At 39.9% G+C, this 20,429-nt stretch overlaps 1 protein-coding gene across 1 annotated transcript in view; it reads right to left on the bottom strand.

The window, feature by feature from the left end:
- LOC136864403 (MOXD1 homolog 2) overlaps positions 1 to 20,429 on the bottom strand; it is a 795,728-nt gene that overhangs the window by 655,521 nt on the left and 119,778 nt on the right. Inside the window, exon 2 of the mRNA XM_067141347.2 lies at positions 9,680 to 9,859. Coding sequence (XP_066997448.1) covers positions 9,680 to 9,850 — 171 coding nt within the window. The 5' untranslated portion in view covers positions 9,851 to 9,859. The remainder of the gene's footprint in view (positions 1 to 9,679; positions 9,860 to 20,429) is intronic.

Raw genomic sequence — 20,429 nt, forward strand, 5'->3', positions numbered from 1 at the left:
ACAAAAACTGCTGAATATTACTAAAAATGGAATTCGAAAATCAGCGTTAAGAAAATAAAAATATGGGTGTGTAAAGGGGGAAATAAATTAAAGAAAATAGGTGGTGGTTAGAAGGTGTAGAATTATTAGTCAGTAAATTAGAATCTTTAGGAATTATGCTAACATCTAATGGGAAGTAAAATGAACAAATTGGACGAACAACACTGAAAGGGCTGGCAACTCTATCTAGCACGAGATGTTTGAAGAGGAAGTTGCCAAATACTGAATATGAGCTGCAGAAAAATATTTGTAGAATCCGGAGCCATGTATGAGGCAGTAGCACGGGGCACTGAAGAAGGCAGTAAAGAACTAGAGGTAATAGGTAATACATTCTGCATAATAATAATTGGTCTACCAGAATGTACAACTACTACTGGATTTTGAATTGTATAGGAATGTACAGTATAAGTAAACAAGCAGATATACTGTAGCTAGAAAGGTAATACAATAGTGGTAAAGATTAAGCAGGGAAACGCGAGGTAAATATTGAATTTAGGATACCAACATCAGGTGTAGCATTTGAATGATGATTACTGACTGAGCTAGGTTAAACGGATGCTGGACAGAATAGCATTGAGAGGCTGTTGTGGTAAAGAGATTCAGATCGAAGATAAGAAGCTGGATAAGAAAGCAACGCTTAGAATGAGAGATACTGAGAATCAAATGATCCTGGCAGAATATAAGACCAAAATAACATCATTAGAATTCTATGAAATTATTCAAATGTTGTCTATAAGAACGGAAAATTTACGAATAAAAAAGGTAAGAGATATGGTGTGGAGGCAAGTGCGCTTGTACAAGAATAAGGGTCAAAGAGAGGAACATGACGAAAATCGTTGTTTATTCTGTAGATAAACAATGGGAGATGTCTATTTACTGAGAGTACGTAGGGAGATGGCTCACTTAGTGTTAAATATCCGGGTAGTGAATTTAAAGCAAAAATAGAAAGAGGGAATTCCATACAATTGCAAAATTATTAAATAAAGAGTGTATTGCACCGGGAAGAACAGCAAATTATTTCTGCATATAAAATAGTGTGGCAAAGGAGCATAAGAGAAAATAAATTAAGCACTAACTTAAGCAATGAAGGGTATAATAAATATATGTCCTGGAATATATAATATTGTGTAACATCTGCGACAAAGAGGAGAAATATTATAGTTTGTAAAATGGGTATAAACACCATTAGGTTTAAGTATAATATTGAATAGGCAAAATATTTGTAATAAGGAAACCAAATGCATATATTAAGAAAAACAAGTAATAGTAACTACAGGCAATGAATACTCGCTTTGCAATTTCAGGTGGTGGTCCGGAACTAGGGAATGGGAGTATTGTATTTTACTAACATGCACATCGTGTTCCAGTGGTAACTGGCATCGTATTGTAGTTACTAGCATATATTCGCGTTTCATAATAAAAGTTTACGGATTTTGGTGCCGTTCTAAACACATGACTAATAAACGTCGCCAGAAATACTACGTCATAATATTTGTGTTATTGATTTTACGGTCCAGTAACTACATTTACGGTTTTCGGAGTCGTCGATCTGCCAAGATTTTGTCCCGCAGGAGTTCTTCTACGTGTCTGTAAATCTACCGACACGAGTCTGGAGTATATCAGCACCATCAAATACCACCGGACTAAGTGCGGATCGAACAAGCCCACTTGGGGTCAGACAACCAGCACTCCGCCGCCTGAAACATTTTTCCTGGCATTCAGTTTCAAGGTGCATTGTTAATATTATGAGAATTATCACCTAATTTACGTTCTCAATGTGAGAACTAGTCTTGATCGATGTGAGATTAGGTTATGTATGTTTTGGGGAGGGATGGGGATGACAACCCTCACCTAAAGTCCAAATAAATGTTTGAATAATAATAAATATTGCAAATCTATGTTTCCGTTGTAAATAGAGTTGGCCATTAATGCGTTTTACCTCTGTCACATGCCACAAGTACAGAAAACAGGTGGGTCAGGGACTAGAGGACTAATGATTTCTGCATTGTTGTCAACTTAGTGAACGTACAATTGATGTGATGTTCACAAGACCAATAGACGTTTATCAATAGGGCAATAAAATAAATCTTCAAACACTTGCCATTGGGGATACTTGGAAGTAAATTTATTTTGGATACTAATTCCATATCAATAATAATGCATTTGTTTTTACGTCCTACTATACTCGCTTACTGTTTTTACAGACGCCGAGGTGCCGGAATTTGTTCCGCAGGTACTTAACGTGCCGTTAAATCTTCCGACACGAGGCTGACGTAATTTCCGAACAATTTCTCTGAAATGCCTTTTGTCAACCGCTCAAAAAGAAATAGTAGTCCAAGGTTGTTACATGTACAGTATTGGCTAACATTAAAATCCCTGGCCACCATAACGAGTGTACGAAATGTGTCATCACACACAAGATATCGTAGTCTCATTAATTAAATCAATAACTATTAACTACTCTAAAGGTCACATACACATTCATTTCTGCATTTTCATAAAAATATACTAAATCGCTGAAGAAATAAATTGCGGTGGAATACCCAGATCGCAGTTGTGTTGATAACACGTCTTGAAAGTAAATCATTCTTCTTGCAATGCCTACATTGGCCATGGAGAGAGAACTTTCAGTATGTTAAATCTGATAAAATCACGTTCACACATGATGTAAGAATCACCCCGGTGAACGCTGCGCTTACAGTAAAAGCCGATCTGTCAAGAGGTCCTTTCTCCATTAAGAATTTCGAACAGAATTTCGTGGCACGGGATGTACGTATATGCAATTTTTTTGGAACATAGTCCATGTACCTAAGAAAATATCAAACTGGGGAGATAGTTTCCTCTATTAAGAGGAAATGGAATGGATTTAATAAAAACATTGACATTTTTATATTTTCACCTCACGAAGTATTTTATATGTTTCTGCTTTAAATAATACATAAATTGTTGAGAAACTCTTTCAATAAATGTTTTTATTACTTTTTTTCTAATTTATGCATCCATATTTAAAATTTACTCCATCTTTGACAAGCTGCCATTGAAACTTCTGTACTTGGGAACCAAGTTAACAGACAAGTGTATGGATCTGCACTGTTCTTTCTCCAAAGTGCCATAAATTATAAATTTAATTTCACAACAAAGAACATAAGTTCATAACATAACTTCAATAGCAATACATTATATTATTGGCTTTACGTTCCACTAACTATTTTTACGGTTTTCGGAGGCGTCGATGTGCCGGAATTTGGTTTGTCCCGCATGAGTTATTTTATGTCCCAGTAAATCTATCGACACGAGTGTGGCATATATAAGCACTTTCAAATACCACAAGACTGAGCCGGTATCGAAGCTATCAACTTGAGCTCAGTAGACAAATGCTTCCATGATCTGAATAACTCATCTCGACACACTGCAACACAGTTCACTTTAAATTTAAATGCAGGGCTTCAGTTGGAAAAATTTGAACTACTAACTTAACATTTCAGCATTTTCCACATGCATTCACGGGGATGAGATTTTGTTGTCATTTTCCTTTTCAGGGAGTATGCATCATCTGCTGAACGTCTTCGAAGATCACAACCAAGTCTTTACATATCGTCGTTGCCGGGACCAAACCTCCTATGTGATCATATTGTTGGAGATATACTGACCCGCAGAACATACATTATGAAGAGCGAGAGTGCCTTGACAATATTCACACAATATTGCACCTTAGATGACAGAACCTTACCGGCCAACGTTCTAAGCTAAAGTATTTCACATAGGAGGTTTTGTCCCGGCAGCGACGATATGATACTGGATCAAACTGCCGGAGTGTGGATCACCTACGGTTCAAAGCAAGAGCATTTCTAGTGGGCGTCACATTTTCATACATTGAGCTGAAAGCTTGTTCACACTTTGCTGTGGATAGTGCAATAATGTTTTCTGTCATAATTTCTGTCTACCTTTCACTGTATGTAAACTTGAATTATTTTACTAGTTTCTGAATGTTAAATTAATCACACGACCGGGCGAGTTGGCCGTGTGGTTAGGGGCGCGCAGCTGTGAGCTCGCACCCGGGAGATAGTGGGTTCGAACCCCACTGTCGGCAGCTCTGAAGATGGTTTTCTGTGGTTTCCCATTTTCACACTAGGCAAATGCTAGGACTGTACCTTAATTAAGGCCATGGCCGCTTCCTTCCTACTCCCAGGCTTTTCCTATCCCACCGTCGCCATAAGACCTACCTGTGTCGGTGCGACGTAAGAAAAATCAATTTATCACACGAATGCCTAAAACTTTCCTCTCCATATAATTCAGCTTAGAATTCTGGCCATCGAGATGGACAGAGCACGATTCAGTGATTAGTAAGACAATCATTGATATATTTCTCTAAACTGTTAGAGTTTACTCCTGTACGAGATGCTTGAGATGTCAACAATCTCAGTTACAAATTGACAACCGGAATTCTGGAGAGTTGAGTACCGACGTGTGCCACCATTTTCCAAATATAGCCCAACTAAACACCTGTATAAATGTCATCTTCCATTTAAAAACTTTCAGTGATACCTTGTGTTACGTCGTAACAAACATTTAGATAACATTAACTATTCATATTATTTTGCTTTCAGTATATCTGAAACACGTAAAAATAAAGTGAAATTTACGCAAGAAACGAACAAATATGATCATTTTATTTACTTATATAAAACGTTAAAGGGGCTGCCTGGCCGAGGCGGTAAAGGCGTACTCGGTTCGCCCGGAAGGACGTGGGTTCGAATCCCCGTCAGGAAGTCGTAAAATTTAAGAAATGAGATTTCCACTTCCGGAGGTGCATATGGCCCTGAGGTTCACTCAGCCTACACCAAAACTGAGTACCAGGTTAATTCCTGGGGGCAAAGGCGGCCGGGCGTAGTGCTAACCACTCTACCCCATCAAGTGCCGAGGTTACAAATAGTGGAAGCCTCTACTTTCCACCACTCCCAAGGCCTTCATGGCCTGTACGGAGATGGCTTTGCTTTGCTATATAAAACGTTAAATGCATCCGCACGACGTCCTCCCTTATAAGTGTGTGCAAGCGTACGTTTAGGGTAACCGTGCTGCTGAACTTAGACACACTAACAGAGTAGTAGAAAATCGGAAAAAGTTGTTTAGAGGTCTCACAAGTTTTTTAATGCATTAATGTATAATGCATTCAAGATTGCAGGATGAAAAAGAAAGACGAAGTATGTGTGGGTTTAGCCACATATAATTATATGAATATGGTTATTTAATGATAGGTTATTACCAAGCCGAGATAAGAGACTGTGAGTTTGTACGTAAATATGCATTACTTTTTAAAGTGTGAAATTCATAATTTTATAAAATACCATATTAGATTGTAAACGAAAGGAAATAAACTGTTTAAGGTATCATTCAACTCATTACACAGAATAATGTGGAGACCTGAGTCAATATATGGATTTCTTTTTACTAACTTCATGGTTTAAGCAGTTAACACCAAAGCACGTAGTGAATGTGCACATTCCTCTCAAGCTCACATGAGGAGTCTCTGTTCAAAAGGTGCCATTTCCACCAGAAGATAGTTGTGGGAAAATTGAAGAAAGTTATAATAAAAGGTACACTGAACGTACCCATGATCGGATATGGTGCAACATTTAATGAATTTAAGGAATTTGACTGAGCAAACGCCGTTCCAAATGCCTAAACAAGTTCTTTTTTTTTTTTTTTTTTTTTTTTGCTAGTTGTTTTACGTCGCACCGACACAGATAGGTCTTACGGCGACGATGGGACATGAAAGGGCTAGGAGTGGGAAGGAAGCGGCCGTGGCCTTAATTAAGGTACAGCCCCAGCATTTGCCTGGTGTGGAAATGGGAAACCACGCAAAACCATTTTCAGGGCTGCCGACAGTGGGGTTCGAACCTACTATCTCCCGAATACTGGATACTGGCCGCACTTAAGCGACTGCAGCTATCGAGCTCGGTCCGAAACAAGTTTAGATAAATAGCAGGCCCGAGGTAGAAACCAGAGGATCGAGCGAGTTGGCCGAGCGGTCAGGGGCGCGAGGCTATGAGCTTGCATTCAGCAGATAGTGAGTGGGTTTTCCGTGGTTTCCCATTTTCACACCAGGCAAATGCTGGGGCTGTACCTTAATTAAGGCCACGGCCACTTCTTTCCCACTCCTAGCTCCTTCCTATCTCATCGTCGCCATAAGACCTATCTGTGTCGGCGCGACGTAAGACCAACTGAAACAAGAGGAAAAAGGAATCTGAGGTCTCCTAAACGACAAATGACTAGGCTGCTAGACGTCAAATACAGTATATACATAACCATGCTCGTTAAATACCGTACGTATTAGTAGTATTCATAGCGTTGAAATGTTCAACAATTGGCTTTAAGTCGCACCGACACACATAGGTCTTATGGCGACGATAGGATAGCAAAGGGCTAGGACTTGGAAGGAAGTGGCCGTGGCCTTAATTAAGGTACAGCTCCAGAATTTGCCTGGTGTGAAAATGGGAAACCACTGAAAACCATCTACAGGGCTCGAACCCACTATATCTCGGATGCAAGCTCACAGCTGCGCGACCCTGACCGCACGGCCAACTCGCCCTCTTTGAAAGTTTCTTGAAAATTTCAACCTGCTTTCGGTGAATTTCTTTGTTAAAATCGAAGCCCAGCCTGCGAAATCTTGTTCACGTTTACGTGGCACTGGACATAATTAATTCAAATCAGAATTCTGAGAAAGCACTTTCTTAACAGAGGGTGATAATTTTTCTAATGGAGGCGGTAGAAATGCACTCAATTCACTCGACTCTCGTGACGAACTCAAAGAACGTAAGGACGTGACTTTCACATCTTGAAAGGCGTATGGCCCTTGGATTCATTCAGTCGACAAAAGAAATGAGTACCAGGTTTTTTCCTGGGGAGGAATAGGCCTATGACTAGGCATAGAACCAAACACCCTACTTAAATTGGTATCAGTACAGAAAACTTTATTTTCCTTCATGACCTAAACGGAGAGGATGCTCATTTGTTCTGCTTCCCTTAACAACCGAAGACGCTTAAACAGAGTGGTGCAGAAATTACACACACCTCATAATTTTTGGCTTTACAATGTCATGCTCGTTTCCTTTCGAGGTCTTCAAAATGACACCCGGAAAAATAACCATAGAAATGCTGAGCATCGATCAGCAAATGAAACGTCTGGATCTTTATCTTGCAAATCAACAGTCCATTATTATCTCATCCTCAGATTTGACAGCCCCGGACTTTCTTTTGGGAATGTCTCAAGTAATACGTCAATGCCAACAAGACGTTGAGGACCTGAAGAACAATAGTCAAGCGGAAAATGATACGTTACAGCCTGAAACTCTTGACATAGTTATGATAATCCTCTGGAAGTAATTCAAGAGCTCCCCTTTTTTGAGAAAGTAAATTGCGCTGATCCGAAAGTTTTTCTCAAGCAGAGTAAGCACATTTCTGAAATAGGTATTTAACATATGTCGCAGACTTACTGGCATTTCTTTCAAAATAAGATGTTATGAACGATTTAAACATATGTGTGACTTCTGCGGCACCCTGTATATTCAGCACAAAAATAAACACAGAAATATTTCGAGATATATGCGAATTATTTCACCTGCTATTGGCCTAATGTGTCATATTTCACTGTAGAAATATATAAGAAGTTACTGCGATGTAAGACAATGATAATGGTCAATATGGGTAGCGACATGAGTTGCTCAACAAATCACCTGTTCTAAAACAAGGGCCAAGCCTCCAGATAAACACGATCGATCGACTCATTTTTCCCTCCTTCCTGAGCGCACACAACGTCATTTTCCTTTGTAAGCTATTGTCTACATATCACGGGAGGTATTTGACGGAAGAGGAATTCTTAACTGAATAAAATGAAACTCAGCGTTGACATTCTTTCATTAATAATGAAGGGCTTTTTAATACGAATCGAGTACGCTTAATAAAGATGATAAGAACCGTGCTCCAGCGAAGAAAAGAGGCATTATCCTATAGCGTATATTCATAATACTACCAATATGACTACATTAGAACTGAATAGCTCACTTTCAGGGGCTTCATAGGTTATTCATAATTATAATTCTATTACCCGTGGTGTAAATGTGAAGTGAACTGTCTAATATTTTATCATTACCACTGTCTGAAACGCTATGAATACTACTAATACATATTTATACATATGGATATATTTGATATCAAGCAGTCTAGTCAGTTGTCGTTTACGAAACCTCAGCTTTCTTCCTAAGCCCTGCTATTTACCTAAACTCGTTTAGGCATCTGGAACGGCATTTGCTCATGCAAAAGGGAAGTGAGGAACTATTTGACCCAGGAATGTAACAAAACAAATCCACAAATCTAGTAAATTGGCATAAACAGCGTGAGCATTGCATTGATCACATTCTACCCATTAAGGAGGATAAGAGGAGGAAGAAGAAGAAGAAGAAGAAGATGATGATGATGATGAAGATTCGCATGGTTAGAGCTACTGTATGTCGACATTTTGGTTGGATTTGATACCATATACATCAGCTAGATAATGAAGATGACAATCAAAATGAGACGGAAATCGTGCAGAAATAACCACTCTACCGCAAGTAAATGACAGCTTACGAACGACTCTCGCCTAACATTTGGTCTTATAACTGAATGGTTAGGATGATATTAATTCACAAGAAAGGAATTTACTGGCCGCACCACATTACTTAACTATCATGATTATATAACTTGCTTAGATAACTTGGGATGGCAGGATGTCTCATGCTGATCTGCATAAAATAACTGATCGAGGAAAGATTTGGGCGCGTATATGTTGTTGAGTTTTAGAGATCTCCATCTACTGCTCGACGAACAGGAAAATGTAACGGCGCCCCTAGCAAGAGATATTATCACAAGCCGATATCGTCAGGGTGTTCTACCGGCCTCCAGCACTAGTCCATGTTGAAGTCCATGATGACTACGATACATACTACCAATTTACTTGCTACATGCCTGTTCCTCCGTCATTCCTCAGATCGATTAGATCCCGGAGAATTTGAGGAACAAAACACTGAACTGAATGACAACCAAGGGCAGGAAAGCTGAAAAGTAATAGAATCGTCCCATGCTCCAACGTAAAACACAATACCAAACCAAACCCCATGGCTCAACAGCTCGGAAGGACCTTGGCCTACCAAGCGACCGCTACTCAGCCGGAACGCCTGCAGATTATGAAGTGTCGTGTGGTCAGCGCGATGAATCCTCTCGGCCTTTATTCTTGGCTTTCTTGACCGGGGCTGCCATCTCACCGCCAGATAACTCCTCAATTGTAATCACGTAGGCTGAGTTGACCTCGAATCAGCCCTCAGACCCAGGTACAAATCCCTGACCAGGCCAGGAATCGAACGCGGGGTCTCCGAGTAAGACGCAAGCACGCTACCCGCCACATACAATACAGAGTATGGAAATGAGCTAATTAATTCACTACAGAAACAAGCTGGAAGTAAATTTCTCTATTTCATCACCCAGAAATAAAGAATGCAACACATCTTGTGAAATGCTTGTCTAATTCTAGAATAATTAAAAAGTACTGAAAATGGGTAGAACTAGGACGGTTGGATTTAACGTATAAATGTTCTCGTTTACTTACCGCCGGGTTGCGAAGATCCCAACTGAGCAGATCTGGAGATACCGGTTGCTCCAAACCAGACCTCTCCAGTAGGTAGACACTACGGGCCCCGCGACGATCGATGCCATGCGATGGCAGAGGTCCGGTGGCTCCAGCTGGCTCCTCGCTGTGGTATGCGAACATCATACGCATGGTGTCATTCTGAAACATAATTAATGAATCATAGTTTGAATGCTGGTTTTTCTCGTTATGATCAATATTTATTAATTTAAAACCAACAATAGAAGAAATTTTAATGAAAATCTCGCTAATACGGATACTAAGCTCAAAATACTGTAACTAAACATAATGTACCGAGCGAGTAGGCTGTGCGGTTAGGGGCGCGCAGCTGTGAGCTCGCATTCAGGAGATAGTGGGTTCGAACTCCACTGTCGGCAGTCCTGAAGTTGGTTTTCCGTGGTTTCGCATTTTCACACCAGGAAAATGCTGGGGTTGTACCTTTATTAAGGCCACGGACACTTCCTTCCCACTCCTTGCCCTTTCCTATCCCATCGTCGCCATAAGACCTATGTGTGTCGGTGCGACGTAAAGTCAATTGTTAAAAAATATTATCATGAACATAATGTATGTTTGATAGTTATGCCAATAACATTGTGCACCATGTGAAGCGACAGGTCAAGTAATGCATTAATCCGTCACTTATGTGCGTATAACATTTACTCCAAAACACAGGCTTACGTTCAAATGTCATTTGTTAAAAACTGGCCGCAGTTCTGAGTCACCGTATAATCATTTGATAATGAAATTAGTGAGCAACTATCAACTTCAAAATTACAATGAGGGACGGTCGAAAGACAATATTTCCTTAGAAATGATCCCATCCTATATGATACTCTTTAACTGTCAAAATGCGAAAGAATGTTAATAGAGTGCAGAATGTCATGATTATAAAATTGTAAAAGGCACTTGCAAATCACATTGGAACAAAACTTCGTATGAAGCTTTTCTTCAGCTTATGCCAGTTGTTTCTGGGAGTTGGGGTGGGGAGTGGGGGTTAATTGGTGCCTCCCTGGCTTATTTCTTTTTTGATATCAGGTAATTTTTCTGGTGAGATTTACACCCTACCATCCACAGTCATTGGGATGGGAAAGCAGCAGCCAAGCTACTGCTCTAATCACTCCCTCGACGAGTATATTATTATTTTTTTTTTTGCTATGGGCTTTACGTCGCACCGACACAGATAGGTCTTATGGCGACGATGGGATAGGAAAGGCCTAGGAGTTGGAAGGAAGCGGCCGTGGGCTTAATTAAGGTACAGCCCCAGCATTTGCCTGCTGTGAAAATGGGAAACCACGGAAAACCATTTTCAGGGCTGCCGATAGTGGGATTCGAACCTATCTCCCGGATGCAAGCTCACAGCCGCGCGCCTCTACGCGCACGGCCAACTCGCCCGGTATTATTATTATCATCATCATCATCATCATCATTATTATTATTATTATTATTATTATTATTATTATTATTATTATTATTATTATTATTATGTCCGACTCGTTGGCTGAACGGTCAGCGTACTGGCCTTCGGTTCAGAGTGTCCCGGGTTCGATTCCCGGCCGGGTCGGGGATTTTAACCTTAATTGGTTAATTCCAATGGCACGGGGCTGGGTATATGTGTTGTCTTCATCATCATTTCATCCTCATCACGACGCGCAGGTCGCCTACAGGAGTCAATTAGAAAGACCTGCACCTGGCGAGCCGAACCCGTCCTGGGATATCCCGGCACTAAAAGTCATACGACATTTCATATTATTATTATTATTATTATTATTATTTATTATTAAAGTGATTTATCCATAGTTTCAGTGGCACAAGCAAGGTTTATTTAAGAAATACAGTGTATATATATGTTTGAATACTGAATCTGTTTTCGTGCAGGTATCTCACTATCATCTCAATTATAGATATTATACAAAGTTTTCTACTTCGTTTAAATCAAAATTACCGGCTTAATTTTCAGCTAAATTTCACTTAAAATCCCTGTACAGTTTCACAATAACGCACACCGTACAAGAAGTGATAGGTAAATGAATTTGTCCGCATTGCGACAGCTACTGAGAAATCAATGGGGATGAGAAGATAGTTCCAAATACAATTGAGCTCAAAATGAAGTACGCCCTCGGGAGTTCTGACCTGAAATGACAGAGACTGCAAGTTTTGTTCAAGGAGCTGACAGGAATTCCGTACTATATCTAGATAGCTCTTTATCTAAAGGTATTGAACCTACACCGTTGAGAGTGCGACAGTCGTTTCAGCGTTACTATCATCGTCCCTATCGAGAAAATGGGAGGTTCCTGGTTCGAGATCAACTGATGACAGGTGTTTCCCGTTCATTTTATATTGAATAATCCGCTGAAGTTCTTTTGACTAGCACCCGTTCCGAGAGATACGAGGTGCTGGAATTTCGTGCTGAAAATAATTTCTTTAACGTGCTCGTAATTCTACTTCATTAAACGGGTATACAATCACGTGGCCGGTGGCAATTCTAGAGGAAAACACATTAATATACATCTGACAACGAATCACATCCCTGTGGCTCCAGTCCTATGTAAATATAAATATCCGTATCGTAGCTAAAGATTACAAGGGCAACAGTACGCTAAAACTACAAGTTTTTCTGATTTGCTGCTATAACCATATGCAAGTAATTCGTTGTTTATGCTACATAACGTGATTTGAGTAATCTGGAGATGGCTGTCTAATTGAACAGCACATGTCATTCCATGTTTCATAACGTTTTATTTTATCTCGTATTTCACAATGAAACTCTGTGCGTCCAACGGGGTATTCATCACATTTTCACTGCTACCAAGTCTAACCGTAAAGTACTGTTTCTAAATAATAATCGATTTCACAAACTGTGTGGCTGTGGCGTCCTATTTCTTGCTCATATTTAATTTTCTATATTTAAACATACCATAACGAACTCTTCGGCATATACCATTCTTCCACAATTGCAGACTGCCTCAGGAGTGAATTACATTCTTATGAGCATCGTCTGAACTTCGCGTACATTAACTGGCACAGGGATTCTGATGTCTTCCTTCATGCATATTTCGGCAGCTCTGAAGAGATAGACTTATCATAAATTCATGAAGCCTTATTACACTTCAGTTACGTCAAACCCTGACCTCATTACTAGGCCTTGTCTACATCACTGACATTTTATTAAGAATTTATCAAATTTCTTCCGTCTCGCATTTCCTATGGATATTCATTCCTATCTTCGCTTTTACTAGCACTTTTCACTCTCGCTTACTGTTTAACATCTCCTAGAATCCCGAGATGGAAGTAAAGCTGGAAACAGACGTGACAAGAGAGAAATATAGGAATCAACCCCATTGTGTATCAATGATATCATCTGGTTAGATATGGCGTTACTCTGTCTTTCAACAAAAGAAAATACAGTAGCACAGTAGCCATCTGTATATGATATGCAGATCTTTCTTGCTATGTGGCAAGATTATCATTATTTTTTCCGATGGATACGAGAGCTGAAAATAGAGAAGAGATTACAGAATACAATAACTGGTATTGTACTACTATTGGAAAAGAGTCTGTCTTCTTTGTTGATTGGTCAGCGTTGTGGTCTTCGGTTTAGAGCACCTCGGATTCGATTCCCAGCCGGGCCAGATATTTTAACTGCGTACAGTTAACTCCGCTGGATCGAGGACTTGCTGTTTGCTTTCGTCTTAATTTACATGCCATACTGCCACCACCAAAGAAACTCATAATACTGAATACAATACTCCACATAATGTTGGCGTCAAAAAATGCTTACGACTCTAAAACTAGACCCAATCCACATTCAGTCTGGCTCCAAAAAGTAGTGCCAACTCGAAGAAATTAGGAAAAAGCCCATGAAAAAAAAAAGATATTGAGATTGAAGAAAACTTGCACACGTGCCTCTGATTTACGGTACACCAAAACAAAACTGCATTCTATGGTGCTGCAGGACTTCTAGGCCTTCAGCGAACTGATTTACGGCTATGCTCTTTAGAAGGGCAAGACTGGGTGCGTGGTGGCAGCATGAAGTATCTTAGAATCATTAGTTCCACACCCGACAAGGCATTTCGGATATGATAGTTCTTCAACTGTCTTTATGCAGCTGAGTGAATCCCGGTCCAAATTGAAGAGGGAATAAGCGGTCGGTCACAAAGTTAAGTTGAAAAATTGAGTGGCTCATACGGTTGAGGCGCTGCCCTTCTGTGGCAGGTTCGATCCTTGCTCAGTCCGGTGGCATATGAAGATGCTGAAATACGCCAGGCTCGTGTCGGTAAATTTACTGGCACGTAAAAGAACTCCTGCGGATCAAAATTTCGGCACCTCGGCGTCTCAGAAACATCATCCAATGTAGTTAGCGGGACGTAAAACACAATAATATTAGTATTATTATTTTAAAAACACCTCAGTCGATTCCCCATCGTCATAAGCCAAGGATGAGACATGTATGACGTGGCCTCCATTTCTCCAGGGGACTCCCAAGCTTTGAATGTTGTGATTCACCTTTGTACTGGTTTCAGATCAAACGATGATGCACCTGAATCGTCTGACACGTGGGAATTTTCTGTCTCCGTATTTCAAGTCGTATATTTGCTTACCATCACACTCTTAAATCAGCACACACCGAACTCTGTCAATCCTCTCTTAACCAGTGTGAAGTGACGTTTAACATCAAACATGTAACAGTGCAGCCTCTAGTTGTAGATCTCATGGATGATGTGATTTCGTCAAACATATGAATAATATTGTGATGCACTTACAAATTATTTTGTGTGAGAGTGTAATGTTTCAACTGCTTGTTAGTTAGCTTACTATGTATTAATTAATTATATAACATATTCTTTGGCATTTATTTTGAATGCCAAAGAAGTAAATATGCGGTAAAGTAAAGATTCTGATTTCAAAAAAAGCAGGTCCTTCGACACCCCAAAAAATTAAAACTTTCTGTCAAAACACCCAGAAGGAAACAATAGTACAGGCAGTCGTGGGAGAGTATAGACAGTATAGGAAATGTCTGCGTCCTGATATAACATGCTAAGAGGGGGCAAAGTGTATATCGATGGCTTACTTCTAAAACCTCGTATCTCCCAATGCACTTCCACTCCATGTTCTTCCTTAAGACTGGTCACGCCTCCCAGTCACATATGGATGTACAGTCCATCAGAACAATTTTCGTAGTGTTCATTTTCCTATGTTAATGTGTAAAGAAAAATGAACGTTAAATACTTTTAAACTGTAGGAGTGCTTAAATTCGCCACGAAAACAACACCCCTAAAATACGGTATGGTAAGGTCCAGTTCCCTTTACACGCTATCGTGGGAAAATGATCACTGCGAAAATTGTTCTGATATAAGGTAAATCCGGGACAGATGCCGCCCCGGTAGAGATGCCGCATACACTGTAGCTAAAGGTTCCCATCGTTACAGCTAGATGGCAATATGTGTGGTTTTTCAGTTTCTAAGGAAGAACTACTGTCTGCGAGTGTGACGAAATTTGCTCGTATATTACGCCAATTATAGCCGATATCATGAGGCGAGTACATGTTTCCTCCTGACAAAGTTTTTGCGTGTGTTAATTTATTGTATATTAAGTTGGCTTCAAATGCTTAAATCAGACGTTTTTAGTACAGTACACGTCAGAAACATAACTGTAGTTGAGAGTAAGCTAATTTTGGGCCATGATAGCCTTGAGGTATGAAAACAGGAGGGTGCGGCGTCTCTCCCTGATAGTTCGCCTTCGGGCTGAGCAGCGGTCGCTGTGCAGGCCAGAGCCATTTCAAGGGTGTTAAGTGCCGTGGGGTTTTATATAACACAGTGAAGAATCCATTGCACATACACATTTATAGTAAATCGAAATTAAAATATGATTTTAATGTTGTAAATTATCAGATAGATTTTTTCCATTGAATGATTATATTATGTGGATATAATTGTCTTGTAGTACGTTCTAGTGTTCGGTTATATTAACATTGAAGAAATTGGCTTAAATTTGATTTTGTCATTAATTATTTTACTCGCAGCATCTCTCCCGAGCAAAGTCGGCATCTATACCGGGATCCAGGGAGAGACGCCGCAGATGCAACAATTCCTTTGTTCACTCCTTTCTCCCATTTACTTTCAATTGCCAATATTTTGTTCATCCCTGATCAAATATACATGTTTTCAAATTATGCTCGATGAATTTGCAACAATTTTTAAAGTAAATATACCGAGATATAACAAAAGACATAAAAAGTGCGGCAACTCTCCCGGAATTACCCTACACATGTGACTGGGAGGCGTGACCAGTCGGAAGGAATATAATGGTAGGAAGAGCATTGTCACATACGAGGTTTTAGATGTAAGCCAACGATATGATGCATTTTCTACCTTCTAGTAATACGTTTTAGTTAAGTCCTCCTATTTGATATTATTGCTACTTGCTATTATTGCAGGCATTCTATTGGATTTTAGTGTATTTGGGTGAAAATTAGTACTGTGTGGTTTTACGATAAAGAATACGGCTTATTTTGAATTTCAGTACGGTTTTTCAATTTTCGGAGGTTGTCAACGCCGGCGCACAGTGAAATGAACATAACTCAGGATCACGGAGTGACGAAGTCGCGAAATCTATCAATATCTGTAATAATACTTGCGAGAAAATTTCATTAGATGCGTGAAAATTGTGAAATAGTTGGAAACTTTGTGAAATTGTCTGATATGTCTCAATATATATGTAAATGAGAAATGATCGGTCACAGGAAATCGAGTAAGCCGAAAATGTCCAACGCTGAGCGTGAGAGAATCTGTGGCCAACGAAACAGACATTGGAGCAACAACACTGAAGGAAAGACGGCATAATGCAATTTGCCTTTGGTGATGAATGAAAATTCCGAAACTGATGACGATATGCGTTCAGAGAATCGCATACAGATGCTAGCGAATGAAGGTCCTGTACTTGGGGTGCTTACTTTTTCTTCTTCTTCTTCTTCTTCTTCTTCTTATTATTATTATTATTATTATTATTATTATTATTATTATTATTAGGATATCATTCGTCCGCATACACACAACTATTTTATATGCTTGCTTACGGCCTGAGTGGCTCAGACGATTGAGGTGCTGGCCTTCTGACCTCAACTTAGTAGGTTCGATCCTGGCTCAGTCTGGTGGTATTTAAAGGTGCTCAAATATGTCAGCCTCGTGTCGGTAGATTTACTTGCACGTAAAAGAACTCCCGTTGGACAAAATTCCGGCACCTCGGCGTCTCCGAAAACGTCAAAATTAGTTAGTTGGTCGTAAAAAGCAATAACATTATTACTACTGCTTGCTTACTGATTCCCTGACAGTCATTTGCCTTTCCTTGGTTTTACATTTGTTTCTAGTGCAAGTGAAATGAAGCTTCTACAGTGAGTTGTTTCTTCAACAGTTGAAAACATTGTCGGCGCATGACGTCAGCTTCGAATCCTGACTCCTCACCACCACAGATTTCAGAGCTGTTAACATCGTGCGCGCACATAATGCCTGCTTCTGTCGTACCTAAACATGTAATCGAGTCGACGAAGTTGAAAATAGTGTGGTTTAACACAAGGCTAAGTACAGATGTGCCTGTTAGTGCATTAAGAAGAAGAACGAAGCCAAGAGCAGATGGCGTCGATCCTCTAGATTCTGACGATGGTGTTGGGAGTAAAGTATTCACTTAAAAAGTTAGCAGTAATTCCTTTCTGTGAATCACGTTGTAAGATTATTTCGAATACAATGCGGGAGTGAAAATCAAATATTCATTGAATTGCCCACAACAGGCGACTTGCATGCACTGCATAGTTGTGATGGCAGTAGTGCCAGGCCTGTGGCTTAGATCCACTCTAACAGAGCAAATAATACGTAGGCCACCATAGCTCAGTTGGATAGAGCACCCGACGTGAAATGTTATGATTGTGGTTTCGTATCCGATTATTTTCCGGTTGCCCGTTTTTGTTGTGTACTTTCCATCTCCCGGTATAATACGTCGAAAGTTTATTTTGAGAATTCAGTTTGGATTTCTTCAGATTGTTTACAGACATCAATTTGTACTGATATCCTAAAGCCAGTCTAATAAAACTTGGAATTACTCTGTGCATTAATGCACTTCTGTCATATCCAACAAAAATCACGAACTTTCATCTCGGAAAGGATTCAGTCACTGAGATCAACCACAATAAAACAAATGCACGTAACGTCTTATTAAATTAAATATTATCCAACACTGACTCATTACTTAATGTATCAATCAAAGTCGTTTCTAACTGCTGAATGCGTACGAGTATAAAATTCGTGAATACATTTTAACTTCATTTTTCCTCAAAAATAACTTTTTGGCATTTAGTTCAGCATGGCTTAAAATCGGCCACTTTGAGGTAAAAAAAAATTGCCATTTCTTTGCGTCTTATTGACGAAAGTAGTTGAAGGGATTTAAAATATATAATTATAAGTAACACACAGTCGCACCGCAACCCAACCAGTGATTCACTCTGAAGTAAGCCACATCAATCCACGAACGTTAAGAAATTAAATATCAGCCAGGTCAAAATGCAAAATGAAGTCACCGCCTCCCAGAACATTCCCCCTCTAGTCTCCAACTGATGCCTGCCAGACCGCGAGGAAACAATCCTTTGTCAAATGATTCTAGCATTCAATAGTTCACGAGGAGAAAAGGGGAAAACTATCTTATACATGTGACAGATTGTAAAACACAATAGAGACTCAGTTCCCCCTTCCGAAAGTATTGATGTTAGGCTCCCTCAGGATCATTGCCTCTCAGGGGCACACAAAGGAAACCAGAAAATATAAAACATTGATCATTTTAAATAGGTTAGTGAAATTATTGAACAAAAAGCAATCCATGAAAGGTTAAGTTGGTTTCACATGTGATTTCAGTGGCTACTAACTGCGTGTTCTGACGAAAAGAGGTCTTGAATTCTACTGTAGATCAATGTTGTACTTTTACACGATTTACACCATTTTAAGTTAAATGTTTCCTTTCTTATAATTAACGCCTATTACCTTTCCGATTGAACATCATAACCCTGTTAAGTGCAACGGGATCTACTCTGTGGTGCCAGATGAAAAGTTTCAAAGTTGAGTAATATTTAATCACTACTATTATTCGGTTCTTAGGTAATTAACATTGAAATTTAATGCACCGATAAATGAACATCTGTTGACTGTAAACCTTCCTCGTATGTAATTAAACAAACAAGCTAAAAAGTTCTTGAAAAGAAACGTGATTGAATAAATTAAGCATTTTTTATGTATTCACTGTCGTAAGTAACAACAATAGTAAATAACTGGAATGAGCAGGAATAGAATCAACTTAAGCTCAGGAGGCCAGCGTTCAACCGTTTGAGATACTAAACCAGCGGTAGTAGTAATGTTCAAGTCGTATTTGAAAGTGCTCGAATACGTCAGCCTCGTATCGGGAGATTTACTGGCACGTAAACGAAATCCTCTGGGAACTAATTCCGTCACATTGGCGTCTCCGAAAACCTTAAACGTAGTTAGTGAGACGTAAAAAATTACGTCCGCCTCTGTGGTGTAGTGGTTAGTGTGATTTTCTGCCATCCTCTGAGGCCCGGGTTCGATTCCCGTCTCTGCCACGAAATTTGAATAGTGGTACAAGAACTGGAACGGGATCCTCTCAGCCTTGTGTGGAGAACTGAGTAGAAAGAGGGGGGGGGGAGTCGATTCCCTCCTCAGCCATCCTCGAAGTGGTTTTCCTAAGGCTACGGCCGCTTCCTTCCATCTTCCTTGCCTACCCGTTCTAATCTCTTCATCACCCACAAGGCTTCTATTCCGACCAAATGTCTCATGCCCCAGGACACTGCCTCAGTAGATGTGGGATCCCTCGCTGAGTCCGGGGGAAAAGTCAACCCTGGAGGGTGAACTGATAATGAATGAATGAATGAATAAATAACATTATTATTATTTTAAGAAATATTAGCCTCTTGGTATCAGTCTATGTTCGGAATATCATCTGTCTTCAAGAAGAACAGCACATACTCAAGCACCGTAGCACGACAAAACAAGAAATCAGGGAGCCTAGAATGAAAGATAATACATCTGCAGATCTTACATTACCAAGCGATTTGGCCGTGCGGTTAGGGTTCCGCGGCTGTGAGCTTGCATTCGGGAGATAGTGCGTTCGAATCCCACCACCGGCAGCCCTGAAGATAAATTTGGAAAGGGAATGACAAGCCAAGGGAAGGAAATCAAAACCCTGAGATTTGCCGATGAAATTATTATTTTATCTCTTTCTGCAGAATGCATGGAGAAATTGCTGTATGGTGTGGACACAGTCTTGGAGAAGAATACAAAAAGAAAATAAACAAACCTAAAACAAAAGTATTGGAGTGTAGTCTAAAGAAGTCAAGTGATGCAGGAAATATTAGATTAGGAAAGGAAGTCTTAAAGGTAGTAGTATGTATTTTAACTAAAGATGGCAGAAGTAATGTAAAATACTGGCTAGCAAAAGCAAAGAAGCACTTTAATACGAAAAGAAATTTGCTCACTTCGAACATTGATAAAGGAATTACGAATATGCTTTTGAATACTTTCGTCTGGAGCGTGGCATTGTATGGAAGTGAAATGTGGACGATAAATAGCCCAGACCGGGCGAGTTGGCCGTGCGCGTAGAGGCGCGCGGCTGTGAGCTTGCATCCGGGAGATAGTAGGTTCGAATCCCACTATCGGCAGCC

This window comes from Anabrus simplex, chromosome 2 (genome assembly GCF_040414725.1).
Source record: "Anabrus simplex isolate iqAnaSimp1 chromosome 2, ASM4041472v1, whole genome shotgun sequence".
Classification (NCBI taxonomy): domain Eukaryota; kingdom Metazoa; phylum Arthropoda; class Insecta; order Orthoptera; family Tettigoniidae; genus Anabrus; species Anabrus simplex.